The sequence below is a fragment of the Phyllobates terribilis genome, unplaced genomic scaffold (genome assembly GCF_046119375.1).
Source record: "Phyllobates terribilis strain yellow unplaced genomic scaffold, ASM4611937v1 Scaffold_1__5_contigs__length_1240528914, whole genome shotgun sequence".
In the NCBI taxonomy this organism is placed as follows: Eukaryota; Metazoa; Chordata; class Amphibia; order Anura; family Dendrobatidae; genus Phyllobates; species Phyllobates terribilis.
Window position 1 is genome coordinate 658809680 of NW_027362761.1, and position 27066 is coordinate 658836745.

A 27066-nucleotide genomic window follows, 5' to 3' on the forward strand; every position below is an offset into this window, starting at 1 on the left:
TAAACAGTGGAGCTCCCCCACAAGTGACCCCAGTTTGGAAACTAGACCCCCCAAGGCACCTATCTAGATGCATAGTGAGCACTTGGAACCCTCAGGTGCTTCACAAATTGATTTATTAAAATTGAAAAAGTGGAAAAAAAAATACTTTTTAATTTTTGCGAATCAATTTGTGAAGCACCTGGGGGTTCCAAATGCTCACTATGCATCTAGATAGGTGCCTTGGGTGGTCTAGTTTCCAAAATTGGGTCACTTGTGGGGGAGCTCCAATGTTTAGGCACATAGGGGCTTTCCAAACACAACATGGTGTCCGCTAACAATTTGAGCCGATTTTCCATTCAATTTGTTAGTGGACACCATGTCGCGTTTGGAGAGCCCCTGATGTGCCTAAACAGTGGAGCTCTCCCACAAGTGACCCCATTTTGGAAACTATACCCCTCAAGGATTTTATTAAGGGGTATAGTGAACATTTTGAACCCAGAATTTGATAACATTAGGTCATCATATTGAATAAGTTGTCATTACTCTTGAGCGCAAGTGCTCGCTACTTGAGTTTGCATCGGGTACTCAGGTATGCACCATGTATCACGGGTGCTCAAGTGAAATGCTCGAGTCCACGCCCGCATGTTTCACGGTTATTAGACACCCCAAAAAAAACATGCGGGGATTGCTCGTGCATGGCAGGCAATCCCCTCGAGGATTTTTTGGCCGCGAAGCATATGGGGCGGAGACTCGAGCACCCGCGATACTCAGTGCATACCCGAGCACCCGATGCAAACTCAAGTAGCGAGCACTTGCGTTCAACATTAGCTGCCATATCGTCATCTTTTTTTTTTTTTTTTTTTTTTTTTTTTACTTTTGAAAAAAAAAACAACCCCAACCCTAACATTAGCACAACCCCAACCCCAGCCCTAGCATTTATTTTTTACGCCGTTCCTCGTGCGGTATAAGTGATGAGATTACTTTATTCTTCGGGTCGGTGCGATTACAGCGATACCAGAATCATATCAGGTTTTTATGATTGACAGCTGTCACACACTAAAAGACACATTTTGTAAAATCTAGTTTTTGCATCGCCATATTTTGGCCGACAGAGTCATGTGATGGCTTGTTATTTGCGGGATGAGTTGACATTTTTATTGGTGCCATTTTCAGGCATGTGACATTTTTTGATCGCTTTCTATTCCAGCTTTTGGGAGGCAGAATAAACAAAAACCAACAATTCAGGAATTGTTTTTTGTTTTTTTTTTTATTCTGCTCTGGGTGTGGTAAAATTGATAAGGTAGCTTTAGTCTTCAGGTCAGTACGTTTACAGCAGTACCACATTTATATCGTTTTTTATGTTTTGGCGCTTTTACACAATAAAAGCTATTTTACAGAAAAAATTATTTTTTTGCATTGCTTTATTCTGAGAGCTGTAACTTTTTGATTTTTTGGATGATGGAGCTGTATCGTGGCTTGTTTTTTGCGGGACGAGATGATGTTTTCAGCGGTACCATAATTATTTGTATTCGCCTTTTTGATCGCGTGTTATTCCATTTTTTGTTTGGCGGTATGATGATAAAGCATTGTTTTTTGCTTTGTTTTTTATTTTTATTTTTTACCGTGTTCACTGAAGGGGTTAACTAGTGGAACAGTTTTATAGGCCAGGTCGTTATGGACGCGGCTATACCAAATATGTGTACTTTTATTGTTTGTTTGTTTGTTTTTTCATAATAATATTTATTGATGGGTACATTATATTTTTATTTTTAGTGGATTATTTTTTTTATTTTATTTTTTATATTTTTACAATTTTTTTTTTTTACTTTCCTGGAGATTTTACACTTTTTTACTTTGTTCCACTGTGGGACTTTCACTTTTTTTATTCTGAACGCCTGCACAGCATAGGGATGGAGCACCATCAGCGCTGGACAGGGAGAAGATAGTTTGGAGATGCACTGCGCATGTCCAAACAATCTTACTGCTGTCTGGTGACCCGAATGTTGTCATGACGACATCGGGTCATCATGGCAACACCCAGGAAGCCGCGGCAGACAGCGCTGGAGGCCGGAAGAGGAGGTGAGTATACTGATCACCTCCCCTTGCCTCCGCAATGCTGCGATCGACTTCGATCACAGCATTGCGGGGGTTAATGTGCTGGGAGCGGTGCGGGACCGCTCCCTGCACATAGTACCGGGTGTCAGCTGTGACAATCAGCTGACACCCGACGGTGATCGCGCCTGCACAGCCTGTGCGCGCGATCGCGATGACGTACTAATACGGGTCAGGCTCTTAAAGCCCAGGGCACAGACACGTATTAGTATGTCATGGGCTTTAAAGGGGTTAAAGTGCATAGTAAATTATCAAAAAGCCTCTATATAAAGTGTTCTGGTCTGATTGATGTGTTTGTGGACAATGGCATGTATTATTAAAACACAACATGCTGCAGATATGATGTTCTTTTCTGACTTGCTTTTTCCATAGGTTTCTCTATTAGTCTTCAAAATGTAAAAGAAAAGACACATATGCAATATGTCACAAAACAAAAAACACAAACGTTAGCAAAAAAAGAAAAAAAAAAAATCAATGTCATATTTCTTGTGTCTAAAATTAATGAAAAAAATGTGTGTATATGTGTGTGTGAAGGGAATCCTGAAACAATTTTTTTCTAGCTAGACAATATCTGCAAGATTTACAGCATCCTTGGGGATATTTCATATATCACAAGAAAATCGTAAAATAACATTTGATAATGTCATTGAGATCTATAGTCAAAACTGAAGGCACAGAGAAATATGAGAAAGGAAGGGGCTACTATTTATAATTTTTCAGCTTTCTACGTATAGGTGATCTTAAAATTGTTATAATTTATTTTCTCTTTCTCAGATGTGTCAGGATTTAGACGAATGTGGAAACAATCCATGTCCTGCTAACACTGTCTGCACCAATACGAAGGTAAATTGGATAATATAAGTAATGTTGTGCACTTTGGATGGTAAAAACTACTCTGATGTTCTGCAGTCTAATAATTTCTCATATCAATGGAGCAAGCTGTACAAAATGTAGCAGATACGGTACATGTATTGGTAATGCTTCCAGCACACATGCCAAGTGTATGTTACTTTGCAGTGCAGGGGTCCTGAGTTCAAATCCCACCAAGGACAACATCTGCTAAGAGCTTGTATATTCTCCCTGTGTTTGTGTTTGTGTGTGTTTCATCCCACACTCCTAAGATATATTGATAGGAAATTTAGATTGTGAGCCCCAATGAGGACAGCAATGATGTCTGGAAAGTGTGGAATATGATGGCGCTATATAAGTAAGTAAAATGAATGAATAAATAAATAAATAAATAGGAGCCGTGCAACTGATATGGCACCAAATACATATATAGATGTGTGCATATTGTGTGTAAAATATATACAAGTATGCACACAACACATACAGTGCTTTGAAAAAGTATTCATATCCCGTGAATTTTTTCATGTTATACCCACATACCTAAATGTGTAACGATAGTGTAATGCTAGTCACCACTTACGGACAAGCCGTGAGGCAGGATAGTCAAACATTCCGGGGTCAGATATCAAGAGAGCACATAGTAAACAAAAGACAAAGGCAAAGTCTGGGCACAGTCCGAGTTCAGAATACCAGTAAAATAGCGCATCAGAGCAAAGGGATTGAGCAAATGAATGGTCAGAATGAAGTCCAAAGTCAGACATCAATAGATCAATAAACACAGCACAGAATTAACAGGCAAACAGCACCACCGAGTGAATGCTACGATTTGCAGAGATTTTGGGCTGAGAGCTCAGCTAAGTAGCAAGGTAATCATTAAGAAACAGGGAGCATCTACATCTCAGCACTTCTTAGTCTCGGATTGGATGGCTGAGCTGTCAATCAACACACTGACAACTCAGCATGCCCCTGCACCCGATTGGATGACTGAGCTGTCACTCACTGTGCCCTTGATTCACTGAGGGGAGAAATTATGAAAAAATATATTTTATTCTGATTTTATGTTATATATCGACGCAAAGCAGCAAGTATTTGTGAAGTGTAAAGGACATGATACAGGTGCATCTCACAAAATTAGAATATCAACAAAAAGTTAATTTATTTCAGTTCTTCAATACAAAAAGTTAAACTCATATATTATATAGAGTCAATACAAACAGAGTGATCTATTTCAAGCGTTTATTTCTGTTAATGTTGATGATTATGGCTTATAATAATTGCACTCACAGGCTGCAATACTATACTGCCAAATTTTTGACAGCTGCTTCCACTTGAAATGTGGCCTTTTAGGCTCGTGGAGGCGGAATCTTTTCACAACCTCATGCCGGCGGCGGCCGGGTGTCCATACTCGGTCCCCAGCCGCCACTATATTTCCCGGTGTCGCCTCCGCCTTTCACAAGCACGGGTCCCACAACAGTACCAGTGCCCTCCCCAGTGCACTTACTGGGAAGGACCACCTAACCACAAACACGTGGACAGGTGAATGTGGCCAGGGACGGTACAGAGCCAGTCCACAGCTTTTTTTGCTGAGAGTTGTATTTAGCTCGGTGAAAGGACTGGCATAGAGGGAAACCGTATCTACCCTGCATGTCATTTCTCACAAGAAGTCCTCTAAAGCTGCTTGCACTTGAAATTTGGCCTGAACATTACTGCTGGTACTTTTCTGTGGGAATTTGCTTGCCTCTTACCAGCCTGGAATATTTCCAGCAAACTATGGTACGACGCCATGGTATTAGCACTGCCCCCAATACCAGTAGCGAAGCCATCCCCAATTTCCTTCTCAGGAATTTTATTTGGTAGACTGAGTGGCTGCCCAAATACATTTTCTCACAAAGGAGCTGAAGATAAAGTGGCAGTAGGTGCAAGTTTCTCCAGCCTGTTAGATATTAGAGGGTGAACGGCAGCACAATGGATCAGTGGTTAGTACTGAAGCCTTGCAGCGCTGGGATCCTGGGCTCAAATCTCAGCAAGGACAAAATCTGCAAGGACTTTGTATCTTCTCCCCGTGTTTGCGTGTTTCCTCCTCAGTAAAAAAGCAGCCATAGAGTGTCCGGGAACCTTCCCACACACTTTTCTTAGCCAGGACTGCTTCTCGGTAGGGTTGGACAGTCCCACCAGAGAATCCTCTGGTGTGCCTTGGCTTCTACCTCAGGAGAGTTCATGATAGCACTAACTTTGCAGCTGCTATGGGGCACTTGAGCGGGTGGGAAAGGTTAGCCTTCAGAATCAAATCCTCTGGTGGGCACAATGTTTTTCAATCTGAAACAGCTTCTCAGTGGGAGTTGTATTTCACCAGTCATATTCTTTAGCTCGGTGAAAGGACTGGCATAGAGGGAAACCGTATCTACCCCGGCTGTCATTTCTCCATCACCAAGTTCCGCCCTTTGTCACACACGAACATGCCTGGCTGTATGTTCAGCGGTGAGAGCCACAGATCAGGCTGCTGTGTTACAGCTTTCAACAACTCTGCAGCGCTGGGCGGTTTGTTCACTTAAGCATTAATAATGTTATCTTCAGCACAGCCTGTTGCTGCTTGGCCAAGTCAGTGCTGCAGTGCTGTCAGCTTGTGACTGATGTGATCATTTCAAAGATGGAGGAGGAGGTGCATGAGCTGAGCAATGTAATTACATTGAGGTTAAATTGGTGACGCTGTTTTTTATACTAAAGAAAGATCCTATTGTTTTGTTTTTTACGTTATTTTTTAAGACAAATGCATTCACCGGGAAAAGTAATTTTAACATTTTACAACCTTATCTGGCAATGTGGTGTGTGACACATCATCAGACACATCCTTTTTTATTTAAGATGGAGGGACTCTGAAAGTCATAAAGCCTATTTTTACAGGGACATCAGATGGCCCTTACTATTCTTAAAAGGCCAGCAGTCGGCCCTAGCTATTGTTAGAGAGCCATCAGCCGGCTATGCTTTGTTGTTCCCATTATTAACAAGTGAGTCTCCTATACTGTTATTGCATATCCAGTGACTGCAAGGGCTGCAAAAAATTTGGACGCAACCCAATACCCCTTTGAAGAGACATAGAGGAGAGTCTCAGTAACAAAATGTTCCCATTATAAAGGAGCAGGTCTCCTATAGTGGTAATACCCATGCTGTGACTGCAAGGGCTGCCAAAATTTGGGAAAAACCACACTAAGAATTTAAAGACACACAGAGCAGGGCCACAGTAACAAGGTATGACATGTTCCCATTAGAAAGGAGAGGGCCTGCTATACAGTTATAGGGTATGCAGTGAGTCCAACGGCTGACCAATTTTAGGAAAAACCCCACTAAGAATTTAAAGACACACAGAGCAGGGCCACAGTAATGACAAATTTGCATTAGAAAGGAGAGAGTCTCCCATAGTGTTGGCCTATGCAGTAAATGCAAGGGCTGCAAAAAATTTGGAGGCACTTCATTGCCCCTTGGAAGAGACGTGGAGGAGGGCCTCATAAAAAAATGTTCCCATTAGAAAGGAGCGGGCCTCCTATACTTGTAATGCCCATGCACTAAGTGTATGGACTAACAAACATTTACCCCTGGGGGGTATACATGAACATACTGTATAAAAAAAAAATTTCACGGGCATCATAAACACCCTTTAAAAAAATTATGTGGGTGTTGCATCACGGACCACGGTCACCCTGGTGATATGGTGGTGGAGGATGAGGAGAAAGAGGAGGACAAGAGCAAATAGACAAAATCAGGAAGCGTATACCCATGTGTGGGTGTGAAAAGGTGCATGGGAATACACCTCCCAAGAAAATACACTGAATTTGAGTTTATGTTACGCTGCTATCATTCTGTTGTGTTGAGAAGTCTGGCCCAATCCAGCCCTTGTTCATTTTTATAAGAGTCAGCCTGTCAGCATTTTCAGTTGACAGGCGGATGCGCTTATCAGTTATATTTCCACCAGCAGCACTAAAAACCCGCTCTGATAAAACGCTGGCGGCAGGGCAGGCCAGGACCTCCAAGGCATAGAGAGCCAGTTCATTCCACGTATCTAGCTTGGATACCCAATAATTATAAGGCACAGCGGAATCACGAAGGACGTTGGTACGGTCGGCAAGATACTCCCTCAGCATCTTCCCAAACTTTGCACTCCTTGTGAGAGTACCCCGCGCCTCAGGGCCTGTGCGATGGGAGGGTGTGAGAAAACTCTCCCAGAACTTTGACAGTGTTCCCCTGCCTCTGCTGGATTGAAGTTGTGTCTCTCTCACCTGTATTCCTTGGTTGTCCAACGAAGTGTGCCCTCTGCCGCCAGCGTTTTCAGATGGGAATTTTTTTAATAGTTCTGCAACAAGGGCCTTCTGGTACTGCCCCATTTTTGTAGACCTGTCCGCCTCAGAAATAAGAGATATAAAGTTCTCCTTGTAGAGTGGGTCTAGAAGTGTCACCAACAAGTAATGACTGTCACCCAAAATTTTGAGAATGCGAGGGTCATGGGAAAGGCAGCATAACATAAACTCAGCCATGCGTGCCAGACTACCAACAGGCAAGACTTCCGTGTCCTCACCAAGAGGATGACTGACCATGCTCTCCTCCTCCTCCTTCTCTGGCCATCCCCGCTGAACAGACGGTATGACAGCTGCGCAGGTAGTACGGTCTATAGTGCATGAAACTAGCTCCTGTCCTTCCTCCTCCTCATCTTCCTCATTGTCACCCAATCCACATTGGGATGAGATGAGGCTTGGCTCTGTGTAATCATCCTGTATGGTTCCTTGCTCCATCTCATCGTGCTCCGCCTGCAATGCATCCTCTTTGATTGTGAGCAGAGAGCATTTCAGAAGACAGAGAAGTGGGATGGTGACGCTAATTAAGGCGTCATCGCCGCTCACCATCTTGGTGGAGTCCTCAAAGTTTTGGAGGATGGTACATATGTCTGACATCCATGTCCACTCCTGAGGTCTTATGTGTGGAGTCTGAACTGAATACCAATGGCCTTGTTGATGCTGGTACTCAACAACTGCCCTCTTCTGCTCACAAATCTTTCCCAACATCTGCAGTGTAGAGTTCCAACGCGTAGGGACATCACACACCAGTCTGTGAGCCGGAAGCTGCAAATGCTGCTGAAACACTTCAAGGGCAGCAGAAGCTGTAGCTGACTTTCTAAAATGGGCACACAGACGGCGTACTTTAACAAGCAGATCCAGCAGCTCTGGGTAGGATTTGAGAAACTGCTGAATCACGAGGTTAAGCACATGGGCCAGGCATGGTACATGTGTGAGCTCGCCTCTCCTCAGAGCCGCCACCATGCCTGGCTGTAGGTTCAGCGGTGTGAGTAACAGATCTGCCTGCTCTTTCAGAGCTGTCCACAACTCTTCAGCATTGTGCGTTTTTTCACCTAAGCATATTAGCTTCAGCACATCCTGTTTCCGCTTGGCCGAGGCAGTGTTGCAGTGCTTCCAGCTTGTGACTGATGTGGTCATTTCGGAGATGGAGGCTGAAGAGGAGAAAGAGGCTGAGGAGGATGAGGTGCAGGAGCTGTAGACCATGGGGGCAACCCTGACTGACCTAGGGCCCGCAATCCTTTGTGTCGGGAGGACGTGTTCCGTCCCAAGGTCCGACTGGGTCCCGGCTTCCACTATGTTAACCCAGTGTGCTGTCAGCGAGATGTACCATCCCTGCCCACAAGCACATGTCCACGTGTCTGTGGTTAGGTGGACTTTACCGGTAACTGCGTTGTTTAGAGCACGGCTAATGTTTTGGAACATGTGCTTGTGTAATGTGGGGACGGCACACCCGGAGAAATAATAGCGGCTGGGGACCGAGTACCGAGCGACAGCCGCCATCTGGTTGCAGAATGCTTCCGTCTCCATGAGCCTAAAAGGCAACATTTCGAGCACAAGCAGTTGTGAAATGTGAGAATTTAGTAGTGTAGCCTGTGGGGCATTGGCTGCATATTTGTGCTTGCGTTCCAAGGATTGGGGTATGGACAACTGAATGCTGCGCTGGGACAAGGACGTGGACGTGCTTCCTGATGCTGCTACTTGAGAGTGTGCAATGACAGGTGTAGGGCAGGAGGCGTCTTCGCATGCACCATGGACAGGGGATTGGCTTGCATGCACAACAGCGGAAGAAGCTATGGTGCCACCCGCAGACACTGTTCCTGGACCCTGGGGTTTGGCCCACAAAGTCGGGTGCTTTGCTGCCATGTGCCTGATCATGTTGGTGGTGGTCTGGCTGGTCGTTTTGCCACCCCTGCTGATGCTGGCCTGGCAGGTGGTGCAAATGGCCTTTTTCGGGTTATCAGCAGAGTCTTTAAAAAATAACCAGACTCGGGAAGACCTAACAGTTGTATTGGCAACTTCCTTCGTGTTAGTGTTTCGGGGAATGGTTGCCTGCCTTCTGTCTGCGGCCACCACACTGCTTCTTCCTGCCTGTTGGGGTGCTCTGCTTCCCTCCCCCTGTGTGCTGCTGTCCTCGCTCTGCATGTCCTCCTGCCAGGTTGTGTCAATTACTATATCATTCACCACCTCGTCTTCCACTTCCGCACCCTAGTCCTCCTCCTGACTTTCTGGCAATTGTGTCTCATCATCCTCCACCTCTTGTGACACTTTCCCACCATCACCTTTGTGTGACCGTGGCTGCTCAAATATTTGGGCATCGCTACACACGATCTCCTCTTGCCCCGCTTCAAGTGGACCAGGCGAGAGGCCCGAATCTATAAATGGAAAAGTGAACAGCTCTTCAGAGTGTCCAAGTGTGGGATCAGTTGTCTCTGGGTACTCGGCATGGTGCGAGGAAGGAGGATCAGGGTGAGGAATATGTGGTCCAGACTCACGGTTACTGAGACTTGACCGTGTGGAAGACAGGGTGGTGGTGGTGGTGGCTAAGTGACTGGAAGCATTATCCGCTTTCCAACCCATGTTTTCTAATGAAGATCTATTTATATTTTTAAAGAAATTTTTTGATAAAATGTTATGTCTAGTATTTTAATTCTCACTATGAGACACTACTACCTTTTGACACTGCTCTGGGTTCAATAGTGGTGTGCTGTGGTCCCCTAGAAATTGGGACAGGAAGGTCAGACGAGAAGATGTGGGTGTTTGTTGTGGCACAATTTTGGCTTGCCCACGGCCTTGTCCTCGGCCTCTGCATGCACCACTACCATCACGTCCAGTTCCCCGTCCCTTGACACGTGCCTTGCCCATTTTAAATGGAGGATAGTATCTTCCACGCTCACTACAAATGACTGAGTTCGGGGCGAACTTATATGTGATCCATGTGATAGAGAAAACAGAGTTTTAAATACATGGCCTGTAGGTAAGTAGTTTGAACAGCAAACTGGTGTGAATTGCTTCAATGACTCACTGAAGGAAATTTTTAATGGAGGCCAGAAATGGCAGTATTTTCTGACAACGTATATGTCATCCCTGTAACGGAGAAAGCACAGTTTTAAATAGCTGGATTTCTAGCGCTCTAATATGGAAAGGACCTGGCTGTATTCTGCAGTTCCAACAAGAAAATGGCGCCGAAAAAATGGTGTTCTCTGGATTGATTTTTAAGCAAATAATGAGGATTAAGATCCAAACAAAAGTGTTCCTGGCCCCTGAGACCTGGGCCTTTGCATATAAATATCTGACAGCAGCAGAAGGCAGAATTGGAATGGAGCCTCTTGTGCTATATGCACTGCAGTCTGCTATATACTCTGCCTGCCTATACACCCTGCCTGCCTAATATTTCTGCAGATAGATTAGTCCTCAGAAGGACTGTTTGTTAAGATGGATATGTGTAATGTACGGTTTTTCTCCCTACACTGCCTAATACCCAAGCAAATCTGTCCCTGACGCAGCAGCACCTCTCCCAAAACAAGCAAATGGCGCAGAAAAACGGTGCTCTCTGGATTGCTTTTTAAGCAAATAATGAGGATTAAGATCCAAAGAAAAGTATTCCTGGCTCCTGAGACCTGGGCCTTTGTATAGAAATATCTAATAGCAGCAGAAGGCAGAATTGGAATGGAGCCTCTTGTGCTATATGCACTGCAGTCTGCTATATACACTGCCTGCCTGCCTATACACCCTGCCTGCCTGATATCTCTGCAGATGAATTAGTCCTCAGAAGGACTGTTTGTTAAGATGGATATGTGTAATGTACGTTTTTTCTCCCTACACTACCTAATACACGATCAAATCTCTCCCTGACACAGCAGCTCTCCCTACACTGTCTGATCCGGAGTGACTGTGACGAGCATGGCGGCGCCAGGTCTGATATAGACCTGATGACGCTGTGCGGCCAGCCAATCAGTGTAATGCCCACAACCAACATGGCTATGGCATTACAGTGCATGGCAGGCAATCCCTGCATGTTCATTGGCTCTCAAAGAGCGCCAAACATGCAGGGAGGGGACCCGAGTTCCCTCCTGAGCAACCCGGAAATATTCGGCAAGCGCCATGCATCTCGAGCAGTGAGATGCTCGGGCGAGCACCGAGCAGTAGCGAGCATGCTCGCTCATCACTATTCCTAGCTTTTTTATTATTTATATTAATCAATATTTAGTGTCCACGTAATCTACTGGGGGCCAGGATATTCCTAAGTGTCGGTGCCCTCCTAAAAATTAGAGAGGGTTTTTTTTTGGTAATGCCTGTTTTAATTTCTGGTCAATTAATAGAATATGCCAGCTTTTTTGAAGAATTTCTCTAATTTTCTTGTGTTGTTGATTGTATGTTGTAATGAATTTCAGTTCATGTTCAAAACCCATATCTTTTTTTGTGTGTTGAACCCATAAGTAATGAGCCCTGGTCATATCTTTCTTTAACCTGTTTGCATATCTCAGGATATTTCTGTTGGAAGAACCTTTTTTTGAGAATTTCTGACTGTTTGTCATATTCGATTTCTGTTGAGCAGTTCCTACGAATTCTTTGAAACTGATTGTGGGGAATATTGATGAGCCATTTTCTGTAGTGACCACTAGTAAAATGAATATAACTATTAGTGTCCACTGATTTGAAGAAAGTTTTGCTAAGTATTCTGTCTTCCTCTACATATAAAACTAGATCTAAATAATTAATCGTAAGTTCATTACTGTCCTGATTGAAAGAGATGCCCAATTATTTGTATTGAGGAAATTTAAGAACATGGTGGGATCAGTGATGTTCCTGTCAATGATGAAGATCAGATCGTCTATGTATCTTCTATAAAATAAAACCCCCTTGTGGAAATCCCCCTGGTAAATAAAAACTTGCTCAAATAATCCCATGAATAAATTAGCAAAGGTAGGTGCTACTTTGGAGCCCATTGCTACTCCCTTAACTTGATGGTAGGTCTTATTTAAAAAGGTAAAACAATAGTTTTTTAGGATAAAAGATAAACCTGCTATATTAAAAGATCTCTGGCTGGAAGACAGCCGTATGTCTCTGGAAATGACATACTCTACGCATAATAGACCAACATCAACATCAATATTAGTATATAGAGAGTTAACATCTAGGCTAAGGAAAGTGTATGATTATTTCCATTTGATGTCATAGATTAATCTAAGAAGATGGCTGGAGTCTTGCAGGTAACTCTTTAAATTTTTGACATGTGGTTGTAGTAGTATATCAAAGTATTCAGCCAGGTTTGATGTAAGGGAGACTATTCTCGATATAATCGGTCTCCCTGGACGGTTTTTTCATCCTTATGGATTTTGGGAAGATGATAAAAGAAAGGCATACAAGGACTTTGGACAGTCAAGACTTTCTTTCGTTGTCATTTAATATATTCTCATCTACTGCTTTAGATGGCCCCCAGTAGATTATGTGGACACGAAACATTGATTAATATGAATAATGAAAAAGACAAGAACAATATGGTCACCAAGTGTGTTAAAAGAGCTTGCAAGTGCTGTGAATCTATTTTGCATTCCATAGAAAATTTCACTTCTGTAGCCACTAGTGAGAATTTCAATATCTCTCATCCAATGTCATGTTCCTTGGTTGGGTGAAGAGAATGGGGCATCAGACTGCGCTGCTCGCCTGTCAGAATAATGTACCAGAGGAATCCAAGTCGATGTAATGATGAAATAGACTTTATTTCTACACATTTCGTGGTGATCACACCAGTTCTTCAGGACAGTCTATACACATACACATACAGGGTCTGTTATTTATAGCAAAAGAATGCACATGGAGACGCCTCCCTTCAAAAAAACCACCACACCTAGCGGTCGGGGAATCAGGCTAAATGCATGTATACACCGTAAAGCACACACAAAACAATCATAAAGCCTAATGGAGTATATCACTTAAAAACATTCCTCATACATTTAAAAATATAAATGCAGATTTATTTATTTTTTTTAAATATCTTAAAAAATATATTAAAAAAGTAGTTGAATGAATAAATAAATTATACAAGCTAGGGGAATGCTTGAACCTATGATGTTGACTAGTGATGAGCGAGTATGTTCGGTTAACCCTTTCGCCGAGTATACTCGGCCGAGCACCGAGTATTTATAGAATGCTCGGGCTTTAAGTTTTCGTCGCTCCGTGAACATGATTTGCGACTGTTTGACAAATTTAATACATGTGAGGAATGCCTGTTTTTCCAGCATTCCTCACACGTATTAAATCTGTCAAACAGTTGCAAATCATGTTCACGGAGCGACGAAAACTTAAAGCCCGAGCATTCTATAAATACTTGGTGCTCGGCCGAGCATACTCGGCGAAAGGGTTAACTGAACATACTCGCTCATCACTAATGTTGACCCATTCGTTCTTTGTCAGCACCCTGCTGCTGCTGTTTTAAACCATTGAGCCATGGTGAATTTGATTTGATCTCTTATTTGGTGATAGTTTCACAAAAATCTATGATAGAAAAAAAATAAAATAAAATAATAAAAATAATGGATAAAAGAAGCTCCAAAGCTCTTAGACTAGTTTAAAAGAAGGAATGTTCAATATTATGAGAAATTGCAGTTAGGTGATCCCTATAAAAATCACATAGCAATTGATGGGTCAAAACTAATGGAAAAAAAGGGGGTTAGAAAAAAAGAAGCAAAGACAAACCACAATGAGGGGATGAAACCCCTTCATAGAAAGAGTGGATGTTTGTCAGTAACATTCATCATTACAAAATACAGAGAAAAAGGAGGTGGGTTGTACAGAGGAACAAAGCAGAATCCATAGATATATCTCAATTCATTGAACAAATTAGTTATTTCATTCAGTCCATGTGGATTTATAGTGTTCAACTTATGAATCCAGAAGATCTCTTTCCTGTTAAGAGTCTGCACTCGGTTGAAGGTCTCATGGGGGACATGGTCAATAGGGATTACCCTAAAGGAGATCCTTTTATTGTGATATATCGAATAATGCCTAGAAAGGCCATGTTGTAAAAATCCTTTTTTTATATTATACCTGTGCGAGTTTATTCTTTTATGTAGCTGTTGCGTTGCCCTCCTCACATATAATTTCTTACATTCGCATATAATGACATAGATGACGAAACTAGATTGGCAAGTCAAATGATATTTGATTTGGAACTCATCGGGATTTTTACTGTCTGATGGAAAGGTTTTCGCATTATGAATGATGTTAGAGCAACATCGGCATCTCGGGATGCCACATCTATAGGAGCCTTGTCTGGGCTTTTCTCCAGACGGATTAAAATCCTCTTTTTTCTTTAGTCGACTTGGGGCCAACATATTTTTTAATGTCGGGGCCCTTCGGAAGGTTATCAGGGGATTGTTGGGTAGAAGCCTCCCCAATATGAGCTCATTGAGAAGTATATCCCAATGATTTTTCACAACTAAAAGAATTCTCTTGTTCTGGGCTGAAAAAGTGGTGATAAAATTAAACGTAGAATAGGATGCTGTTTTTTTTGCTTTTTTATTATTAGAGATTAAGTCTGTCTGTTCTATTTTTTTGCTTTCAGAGAATGCTCTCTGGATCAATTTTTTTCGGGTAACTTCTTTCAAGAAATCTATGTGATAAAACTTTTGATTCGTTGATGAAATCTATGTCCATACTACAGTTCATCTTAATTCTTTTGTATTAGTTGAGCTGAATATTCCTCAACTATTTAGTGTAGTGTCCACTTTGATAATGGACATAATTGTTCACATCAACAGGTTTAAAGTAGGTTCTTGTGTGAATTTCTTGATTGTCATGAAAGAAAGTGAGGTCAAGGAAGTCGACTGTGTCAGGGTTTACTCTGGGGGTGAAACCCAAACCCCCAGAAAATCTTTTTGTATGGGTGTCAACTGTGGATCAGCACCTTTTATCACAAATGAAATAGAAACAGATGGAAATAAGATTGTAATTGACAATACTGATGGGGGAAGCTCTCTGGTGCCTTTTTTACCCAGGGCTTCCTTCCAGAACAATGTCATCACGAAGTACCTCTCAGTAAAATCAGCAAAGCGAAAAAACGCTCCAGAGGGAAAAGAGGGGTGGAAAACACAAACAAAAAAGGGAGGTCATCCCTGATGTAAAAGAAGTACCAATAAATGGAAGTGACATGGATACAGCTACCAATGGTTCTGTCACTAAAAGTAACAATATTTTCAACTTATCCAGTTATAACCTTTTGATTACAGAAATCTCTCTCCTACTGAAAGGTCTTTCTTTTTGCCCCATCCATAACACTAGGGATATAGATCTATTTATGAATTTCCAGCCTTTCATAAGAAAACTAACACTTAAGCGACATTTCTCCAAGGAAAACCCCCTCCAGAGTACTAAAAGAACAGAAGATCCCATTTATCATACAGGATTAAAAGGAACGTCTAATTTTTACCCCATCCAAAGTCAAGGCCACCATCTGAAAACTTTCTCCGATCTTGTTTCAAATGACCTGAACAAAATCAATTTGACACACAGCAAGGGGGAATCCAACCTTACCCCAAAACAAAAAGAGGCATTAAAATCCCTAAAGAACAATCCAAACCTTGTCATCCGCACGGCTGACAAGGGAAGGGGGGGATAGTGGTACAGGACCGGGGGGATTACTTGGCAGAAGCATTGAGACTATTATCTGACCCCAAAACTTACAATAAGGTTGATAACACTCAATATAATAATGCAGTGATCACTTATAACGCTTTAATATCAAAAGCTGATAGACAGAATATTCTGAACAAATCAGAGAAAATTTTTCTAAGAGTTGTTAATCCACCGATTGCCTTCTTCTATCACCTCCCCAAAATCCATAAGGATGCTGTAAGACCCCCTGGGAGACCCATAATTTCAGGGATAGGGTCCCTGACATCAAATCTTGCTAATTATGTGGATTTAGTGATGCACACACATGTTGACCAACTACACAGTTATTAGAGGGACTCCAGTCATTTAATCCGATTTACGAAGGGCATTCCATGGAAGAATACATTTGTTTTCATTTCCATGGATGTTTCCGCCCCCTATTCCAGTATCCCACATGATTTGGGACTGGTGTGTTTCAAAACGTTCATAGACATTGATCCACGGTTGACACCCATACAAAAAGATTTTCTGTATGAAAGCCTGCAGTTCATACTTTATAACAATTTCTTTACTTTTCAAGATACCTTATACCATCAGATACTTGGGACTGTGATGGGCTCGAAGGTGGCACCAACTTATGCAAATTTGTTCATGGCCATCTTCGAGTCCATCTCCATATACAGTTGTATACATGCACCCAATATCATCATTTACAAACGTTACATAGACAATTTATTTTTTATTTATGATAATTCAAAGGATGATGTGGGGTCCTTCCTCAGGAACATTGAAGATAATACCTGGGGTTTGGGTTTCACCCCCATAGTAAACCCTGACACAGTCGACTTCCTTGACCTCACTTTCTTTCATGACAATAAAGAAATTAACACAAGAACCTACTTTAAACCTGTGGATGCGAACAGTTATGTCCATTATCAAAGTGGACACTACACTAAATGGTTGAGGAATATTCCGCTAAACCAATACAAAAGAATTAGAATGAACTGTAGTATGGACATAGATTTCATCAAACAATCAAAAGTTTTATCACATAGATTTCTTGAAAGAAGTTACCCGAAAAAATTGATCCAGAGAGCATTCTCTTAAAGCAAAAAAATAGAACAGACTTAAAGGGGTATTCCCATCTCTAAGATCCTATCCCAATATGTAGTACGTGTAGTAGTACAGTCATGGCCAAAAGTATTGAGAATGAGACAAATAGTAATTTTTCCAAAGTTTACTGCTTTATTTTTTGTAATGGCAATTTGCATATACTCCTGAATGTCAAAGAGTGATCAGCTTAACAGCAATTACTGTACTTGCAAAGTCAATATTTGCCCAGAAAATGAACTTTAACCCCCAAAACACATTTCAACATCATTGCAGTCCTGCCTTAAAAGGAGCAGCTAACATGGTTTTAGTGATTGATCCATTAACACAGGTGTGGGTGTTGATGAGGACAGGGCTGGCGATCAATCAGTCATGATTAAGTAAGAATGACATCACTGGACACTTTAAAAGGAGGCTGGTTCTTGGTATCATTGTTTCTCTTCAGTTAACCATGGTTATCTCTAAAGAAACACGTGCAGCCATCATTGCACTGCACAAAAATGGCCTAACAGGGAAGAGTATCGCAGCTACAAAGATTGCACCTCAGTCAACAATCTATCGCATCATCAAGAACTTCAAGGAGAGAGCTTCCATTGTTGTCAAAAAGGCTCCAGGGCTCCCAAGAAAGACCAGCAAGCGCCAGGACCGTATCTTAAAACTGTTTCAGCTGCGGGATCGGACTACCAGCAGTGCCGAGCTTGCTCAGGAATGGCAGCAGGCTGGTGTGAGCGCTTCTGCACGCACTGTGAGGCGGAGACTCTTTGAGCAAGGGCTGGTTTCAAGGATGGCAGCAAAGAAGCCACTTCTCTCCAGAAAAAACATCAGGGACCGACTGATATTCTGCAAAAGGTACAGGGAGTGGACTGCTGAGGACTGGGGCAAAGTCATTTTCTCTGATGAATCCCCTTTTCGATTGTTTGGGACATCTGGAAAACAGCTTATTCGGAGAAGAAGAGGTGAGCGCTACCACCAGTCTTGTCTCATGCCAACTGTAAAGCATCCTGAAACCATTCATGTGTGGGGTTGCTTCTCAGCCAAGGGAATCGGCTCACTCACAGTCTTGCCTAAAAACACAGCCATGAATAAAGAATGGTACCAGAATGTTCTCCAAGAGCAACTTCTCCCAACCGTCCAAGAGCACTTGGGCACCCAAAAATGCCTTTTCCAGCATGATGGAGCACCTTGCCATAAACCAAAGGTGATAACAAAATGGCTCATGGAACAAAACATAGAGATTTTGGGTCCATGGCCTGGAAACTCCCCAGATCTTAATCCCATTGAGAACTTGTGGTCAATCATCAAGAGACGGGTGGACAAACAAAAACCAACAAATTTTGGCAAAATGCAAGCATTGATTATGCAAGAATGGACTGCTATCAGTCAGGATTTGGTCCAAAAGTTGATTGAGAGCATGCCAGGGAGAATTACAGAGGTCTTGAAGAAGAAGGGGCAGCACTGCAAATATTGACTTGCTGCATTAACTCATTCTAACTGTCAATATAACCTATTGGTACTCATAATATGATTGCAATTATATTTCTGTATGTGATATAAACATCAGACAAACACTAATAAAAACCAGAGGCCAGCAGATCAAGTGAAAATATAATTTTGGTGTCATTCTCAAAACTTTTGGCCATGACTGTAGTAGTAATAATGGTAATAATAATAATATTAGCAAATACCTCCAATTAGAAATGTAGTATAGTATTTTTGGTTCGCTATGCCTCTTTCCTTATGTGCAGGCATTGCAGGACCTTAGGTATCCATGGTAACAACCACTGACAATGTGACAGTTAGCTAGCTGCTAGTGGTCATAACCGTGGATACCTAAGGTCCTGTATTGCCTGCACATGAGGTAAACGACATAGCGAATCAAAAATACTATACTACATTTCTAATTGGAGGTATTTGCTAATATTTATTATTATTACACCTACTACATATTGGGATAGGATCTTGGAGATGGCAATACCACTTTAATCTCTAATAATAAAAAAACAAAAAAATCAGCATCCAATACTACGTTTAATTTTATCACCACTTTTTCAGCCCAGAACAAGAGAATTTGTTTAGTTCTGGAAAATCATTGGATATACTTCTCAATGAGCCCATATTGGGGAGGCTTCTACCCAACAATCCCCTGATAACCTTCCGAAGGGCCCCGACATTAAAAAATATGTTGGCCCCAAGTCGGCTAAAGAAAAAAGAGGATTTTAATCTGTCTTGAGAAAAGCCCAGACAAGGCTCCTATAGATGTGGCATCCCGAGATGCCTATGTTGCTCCAGCATCATTATAATGCGAAAACCTTTCCATCAGATAGTAAAAATCCCGATGAGTTCCAAATCAAATATCATTTGACTTGCCAATCTAGTTTCGCGATCTATGTCTGCGAATGTAAGAAATTATATGTGGGAAGGACAGCGCAACAGCTACATGAAAGAATAAACTCGCACAGGTATAATATAAAAAAAGGATTTTTACAACATGGCCTTTCTAGGCATTATGCGATATATCACAATAAAAGGATCTCTTTTAGGGTCATCCCTATTGACCATGTCCCCCATGAGGCCTCCAACCAAGTACAGACTCTTAACAGGAAAGAGATCTTCTGGATTCATAAGTTGAACACTATAAATCCACATGGACTGAATGAAACAACTGATTTGTTCAATGAATTGAGATATATCTATGGATTCTGCTTTGTTCCTCTGTACAACCCACCTCCTTTTTCTCTGTATTTTATAATGATGAATGTTACTGACAAACATCCACTCTTTCTATGAAGGGGTTTCATCCCCTCATTGTGGTTTGTCTTTGCTTCCTTTTTTCTAACCCCCTTTTTTTCCATTAGTTTTGACCCATCAATTGCTAACTACAATTTCTCATAATATTGAACATTCCTTCTTTTAAACTAGGAATTCACTGACTGAGGACCAACAACTCAAAATCTATTATAACCACCAAAAATACACAAAACTCACTGACTGAGGTGAAATAGCAATACTTAAAAAATGATATTTTATTATAAATATTTAAAATACTATGAACAAAACCACCGTACTGAATGCAGTCTATCCTGTATGTCCCCTTTTTTATCACACGGGTCATACTCAGGATATTAATATTGCCTAAAACCAATCACCCAATGTGTAATAACTGATGTCTAGAGTATTCTCAATACATCTGTATCCGAAGTTGCCAACCCTTAGACAAATATAAGTTATTTTCACAGGGGGAACATGGAATTATTATTGCACTTTGCCCTCTGTGGAATATAAAACTACAAACCCCTTCTAATCCTGTATATGATCGGGGTTATATGAAAAAGGAGAGGTTTAAATTATTTCCACAGGGGGAGCATAAGATTATTATTGCACTTTGCCCTCAGCAGAAAATAGAACTATAGACCCCCTAACATCTTATATATTGTCATAGTTATACAAAGAAGGACAGATTTTTTCCCCCTTAATCCTTTTTATAAACTACAATCCACTAATAGAGGATACAGATAACACGATTCTATCTATATTGTGCTATTTTCTAAAATCAATTGGTCTGCAATATCGGTTTACTGCCTGTAAATTTCTGTTGAATCACAGATGACTCAATGGCATAGGACACAGCTCTTTTTATTTCACTTACAGACCTAATAAATCGTCTGTCATTATGCTGTCCCTTTAAGAGTTGCTGCCCCTTTATTTGTGACTCAGGGTATCACAGCAGCCTCTTAGCATGTACGTCCCTATCTCCACATAAATGCCCCAAAACATACAAGTACGCCTCTACGCGTTTCACCTATCTAATATTTTTATAGGCACATCAGGAGGCTCAGGCTCTTATTTGATAATGCATTTGCAGGAGTCTCTGCTCCCAGCTGTTATAATCCCATGTTCCCCCTGTGGAAATAACTTATATTTGTCTAAGGGTTGGCAACTTAGGATACAGATGTATTGAGAATACTCTAGACATCAGTTATTACACATTGGGTGATTGGTTTTAGGCAATATTAATATCCTGAGTATGACCCGTGTGATAAAATAGGGGACATACAGGATAGACTGCATTCAGTACGGTGGTTTTGTTCATAGTATTTTAAATATTTATAATAAAATATCATTTTTTAAGTATTGCTATTCCACCTCAGTCAGTGAGTTTTCTTCTTTTAAACTAGTCTAAGTGCTTTGGAGCTTCTTTTATCCATTATTATTCTTTTTTTTTTTTATCTCATAGATTCTTGTGAATAAAGAGATCAAATCAAATTCACCCACGGCTCACTGGTTTAAAACAGCAGCAGCAAGGTGCTGATAAAGAACGAATGGGTCAACATCATAGGTTCAAGCATTCCCCTAGCTTGTAAAATTTATTTATTCATTCAACTACTTTTTTAATATATTTAAAAAAAAAATAAATCTGCATTTATATTTTTAAATGTTTAAGCGATATACTCCATTATGCTTTATGATTGTTTTGTGTGTGCTTTACGGTGTATACATGCGTTTAGTCTGATTCCTCGCCCACTGGGTGTGGTGGTTTTTTTGAAGGGAGGCGTCTCCATGTGCATTCTTTTGCTATAAATAACAGACCCTGTATGTGTATAGACTGTCCTGAGGAAGTGGTGTGATCACCACGAAACGCGTAGAAATAAAGTCTATTTCATCATTACATCGATTTGGATTCCTCTGGTGCATTATTCTGACAGGCGAGCAGCGCAGTCTGATGCCCCATTCTCTTCACCCAACCAAGGATCATTGCTTCGAGGTTTGCAGCAGCCGCCAATGCTAAGTACAGTGGTTGTGTCTTACACAACCCTAATAGGTGAGTAAATTTGAATTATCTTTCACGAATATTCCTTTTATCTTGGATAAGACCCTATGTGCACTCTATATTCCTTCTAGTTACCTTATCCTATGTCATGTGGAACTGAATATGTGATATATGTCATCGAGTGCAGTTGCCCCAAACAGTATGTGGGCAGAACCACCCAGGCACTACATAATAGGTTGAATTCACATAGACATAATATCACCACAGGATTTATTAAACATGGGTTGTCCCAACAAATGGTCCTTCATCACAATCAGGACCTTAGGGAATTAAGGGTATTACCTATTGAACACATTCCTATTGACACTCCAAATAGGGTGCAATGTTTAAACCGTAAAGAAATCTACTGGATTTATAAACCAAAGACCCTCAAACCGCAGGGGTTAAACAAAATCACAGAAGTTTTTTTGTGAGAATTCCAGCAACTAGTCACTTAATTAGAAACACATTTTATGTTTAAAAGAAAAGGGTTTTTTAATTTTTCTTTACATATTTTATATTACTTTGTACTTGCTTTTGCTGTTTGAGCAAATGTTCATGTGCATTATGGTTTTAGATGTGTTTCCAACAATGATAAGATTTTTTTCCTTTTTTTTTTCTCTCTTTGGCGCCAAGGGGTGCTATGGCAGTTTTTTTCTTCACTCCATGTGCTAGTGTAATGCAGGTGTCAGAATGTAACGTGCATGTTACGGGTCCGGGTGGTGGAACCTCTGTGCCGAGGTGCAAGGAGGGACCCAGAAGGGCGTGACTAAGTATCCACCCGAACCGACCCCGGTCGTACGGCAGTTAACGACACCGTGACCAGGGAGGATCCGGGCTGAGGGACCAGGTGCTACTCTGGGGACGACCTTGTAAGAGAGCAGGTGGCTACCACGGGTCAGATGGCTGGGACAGACCGGTATGGCGGATAGAGGTGAGCGGTGTTCGACTAGAACTGTTCGCCAATCTCAAATTCAAGCTGTTTTAGGCGGTGTTAGAGTTGTTCGACGAACCCGAACGATTTGCAAAAATTTCGGCTGTTCCAGGTTATATTCGATAACTGTTCGTGCACCAAAAGCGTGTCCTGCATGTCTGGCGCTATTTAGAGCACCAATCATGCAGGGATTGTCTGCCACTCACTGTAATGCCACAGCCGTGGTGGTTGTGGCACTACAGTGATTGCCCAAATCGATGGGAACTGTGCTCACAGTGAAACATGAAAAGCTGGCCAATCAGCAGCGGCATACACCGGTACCCGACAATTTAGAACAGAAAGAATAGAGCTTCACACATAGATTAGATAGATACAAACATATCAGTCACATATATAAGAAGTACAGTGATAGTGTTGATTACTGTACTTGTCATTTAGTGTAAAGGATTTATTTAAAAAAATATTAGTGTTTTCATGCACCGTCTCTTTAAAAAAGCCGGCCGGCAATTCAGCAGCGGTACCCAACAATTTGGAATAGAAGGAATAGAGAATCACACATAGATTAGATAGATAGAGACATGTCAGTCACATATATATGAAGTACAGTGACAGTGTACTTGTCATTTAGTGTTAAAATAAAGGATTTATTTAAAAAAAAATTGGCGTGGGGTTCCCCATAATTATAGGCTCTAGCGGAGGTTAGGCAGACGGCTGGGGCAGATGTTTGAAGCCTGGGAAGGGGGTAATACCCACGGAGCTTCCCAGGCTACTACTATCAGCCCCCAGCTGAATACCTAGCCTTTACTAGCTATTAAAATGGGGGACCCCCCCAAAAAAATTACGTGGGGTCCCCCCTATTTTAATAGCTAGCAAAGGCTAGGCAGACAGCTGGGGGCTGATATTAATAGCCCAGGAAGGGTGCCATGAATATTGGCCCCCTCCCAGGCTAGAAACACCAGCCGTCAGCCGCCCCAGAAATGGCGCATCCATAGGATGCGCCAATTCTGGCACTTGGCCTCGCTCTTCCCACTGCCCTGTAGCGGTGGCAGTGGGGTAATAGGGCTGGAGTTGATGTCAGCTTATAATGTCAGCAGACATCAAGCCCAGGTTAGTAATGGAGAGGCGTCTATAAGACACCCCCATTACTAACCCCATAGTCAAAGTTAAAAAAAACACAAACACCCAGAATAAAGTCCTTTAATTGAAATAAAGACACAATTCTTTATTGTTCTAAATTAAACCATACTTACCATCACGCCCATTCCAGCTGAAGCCAATGTCTTCTGCAATAAAAATAAAATAATAAAGCAACATTATCCTTACCTTTCCATTGTTCCCACGACGGCTTCAGCTCTGCTACATTCACATAACAGGCTGGATCGCAGCAGAAAGCTGCCATCCAGCTTGCCATGCCGCACACAATGAGAAGCGCAGGCATGCTTGCGCTCCTCAGTGTCTCGCTGTGACGGCATCCAGATGAGCCGAGGTCATGTCCAATGAACTCGGCTCACCTCATGCACCTCACTGACAGCGTGGGAAAATTCTCCTGCGCTTGCAGTGAGCGTGACAGAATTCTCACGCTGAAGCGCTGAGTGCAGGAGAATTTTCCCACGCTGTCAGTGACGTGCGTGAAGTGAGTTGAGTTCATTGGACATGAGCTCACCTCATGCACGTCACTGACAGCGTGGGAGAATTCTCACGCTGAAGCGCTGAGTGCAGGAGAATTTTCCCGCGCTGTCAGTGACGTGCATGAGGTGAGCCGAGTTCATTGGATATGAACTCGGCTCATCTGGATGCCGTCACAGCGAGACACTGAGGAGCGCAAGCATGCCTGCGCTTCTCAGTGTCTGCAGCATGGCAAGCTGGATGGCAGCGTTTTGCTGCGGTCCAGCCTGTCATCTCGATGTAGCAGAGCTGAAGCTGTTGTAGGAACCATGGAAAGGTAAGGATGATGTTGCTTTATTATTTTTCTTTTATTGCAGGAGATCGTTGGCTTCAGCTGGAATGGGCATGATGGTAAGTATGGTTTAATTTACAACAATAAAGAATTGTGTGTTTATTTCAATTAAAGGACTTTTTTCTGGGTGTTGTGTTTTTTTTAAATACTTTACTAGAAATTCATGGCGGTCATGTCTAATATTGGCGTGACCCCATTAATTTCGGGCTTAGGGCCAGCTGATAATGCCAAGCTCGCCCTAACCCCTTTATTACCCAGTGAGCTACCGCACCAGGGCCCTGGATGAGTTGGGTACAGCGCCAGAAGATGGCACTTCTATGAATGCGCCATTTTCCGGGGTGGCTGCGGACTGCAATTTGCAGCAGGGGGGGGCCAGAAAGCTTGGGCCTCCCTGCGCTGCAGATTTCAGCCCCCAGCTGCCTAGTTGTACCTGGCTGGACACAAAAATAGTGCGAAGCCCCACGTCAATTTTTTTTTAATTATTTCATGAAATAATTTAAAAAAAAGGGCTTCCCTATATTGTTGTGTCCGGGCAGGTACAAATAGGCAGCTGGTGGTTGGGGGTAGCCCGTTCCTGCCTGCTGTACCTGGCTGGACACAAATATAGTGCGAAGCCCCACGTCAATTTTTTTTTAATTATTTCATGAATTTCCCACCCAAATGACAGTACACCCGGCAGAAACAGGGAGATCGGTAATGAAGTCCATGGCGATGTGTTGCCACGGGGCAACAGGTACGGGAAGCGGCAGGAGATGGCCGGCTGGTAAGTGTCTGGGAACTTTGTTGCGGCCACAAGATGAACAGGCAGAGACGAAGTCTACCACATCCTTACGCAGGGTAGACCACCAGTAATGCTGGGAAATGAGCAGAAAAGTCTTCTTTTGGCCGGCATGGCCAGCTAGTTTAGAAGAATGACCCCAGCGAAGAACCTTCTCATGGTCAGGAACTGCCACGAACGTCTTGCCGGGTGGAAGACGAGTCAAATCCAAGGGGGCCACATTCATCACCTTGGAGGGGTCGATAATGTGCATAGGCTCATCCTCTTGGTCGGAGGACAGGAAGGATCGAGACAAGGCATCAGCTTTGACATTCTTGTCCACCGGGCGGAAATGAAGGATGAAAGCTAAGTGGGCAAAAAACAAAGACCACTGGGCCTGATGTGGATTAAGCCTCTGGGCATTTTGGAGATATGCCAGATTTTTGTGATCCGTGTAGATGGTCACCGGGTATAGAGCCCCTTCAAGCAGATAGCGCCACTCCTCCAGCGCCAATTTGATGGCCAGCAGTTCTCGGTCTCCTATAGAATAATTGCGCTCAGAGGAGGAAAAGATTTTGGAGAAAAAGCCGCAGGTTACCATTCTCCCGGATGAAGACTTTTGGGTGAGCATCGCTCCGGCTCCAGAGGAGGAAGCATCAACCTCCAGGTAGAACTGTTTGTTGCAGTCTGGACGGAGCAGCACAGGGGCAGAGGAGAAGGCTTGCTTCAGGGAAAGGAAGGCCTCCTCAGCTTCAGGTGGCCATACCTTGGGATTTGCTACCTTACGGGTGAGCGCAGATATGGGAGCAGCCCGAGATGAGAAGTGTGGAATGAAGAGACGATAGTAATTAGTGAAGCCCAGGAATCGCTGTATCGCCTTCAACCCCTCTGGACGGGGCCACTTTAGGACAGCAGAGAGCTTCTCGGGATCCATTAGCAAGCCTGTCTGGGAGTTAACATAGCCCAAGAATGGAAGGGAGGTCTGGTCGAAGAGGCACTTCTCGTACTTGGCATAGAGGTGGTTCTGCCTGAGCTTAAGCAGGACCTGACAAACATCCCTCCGGTGTGTGGGGAGATCCGGAGAGAAGATCAAGATATCGTCCAGGTATACCACCACGCAGGAGTACAGGAGATCGCGGAAGATGTCGTTGACCAGTTCTTGAAAGACAGCGGGAGCATTGCAGAGACAGAAGGGCATCACACGGTACTCATAGTGACCGTCCCGGGTATTGAATGCTGTCTTCCACTCGTCTCCTTGATGGATACGGACCAGGTTATATGCTCCCCGAAGATCCAGCTTGGAGAAGATCCTGGTGCCTTTGAGGCGATCAAACAACTCAGAGATGAGCGGCAGGAGGTATTTGTTTTTTACCGTGATTTGATTGAGTCCTCTATAGTCAATACAGGGACGTAGCGAGCCATCTTTCTTTTTGACAAAGAAGAATCCGGCTCCAGCCGGGGAAGTAGATTTTCGAATAAATCCCCTAGCCAGATTCTCTTCAATGTATTCAGACATGGCCCGGGTTTCGGCCGCAGACAATGGGTAGATACGCCCACGGGGCGGAGTGACGCCAGGTACCAGGTCGATCGGGCAATCATATGGCC

General features: G+C 42.7%; 1 protein-coding gene across 1 annotated transcript in view; it reads left to right on the forward strand.

Annotated features, from left to right (window-relative positions):
* LOC141273238 (cartilage oligomeric matrix protein-like) overlaps positions 1 to 27066 on the forward strand; it is a 1071601-nt gene that overhangs the window by 463696 nt on the left and 580839 nt on the right. Inside the window, exon 6 of the mRNA XM_073684814.1 lies at positions 2866 to 2934. Coding sequence (XP_073540915.1) covers positions 2866 to 2934 — 69 coding nt within the window. The remainder of the gene's footprint in view (positions 1 to 2865; positions 2935 to 27066) is intronic.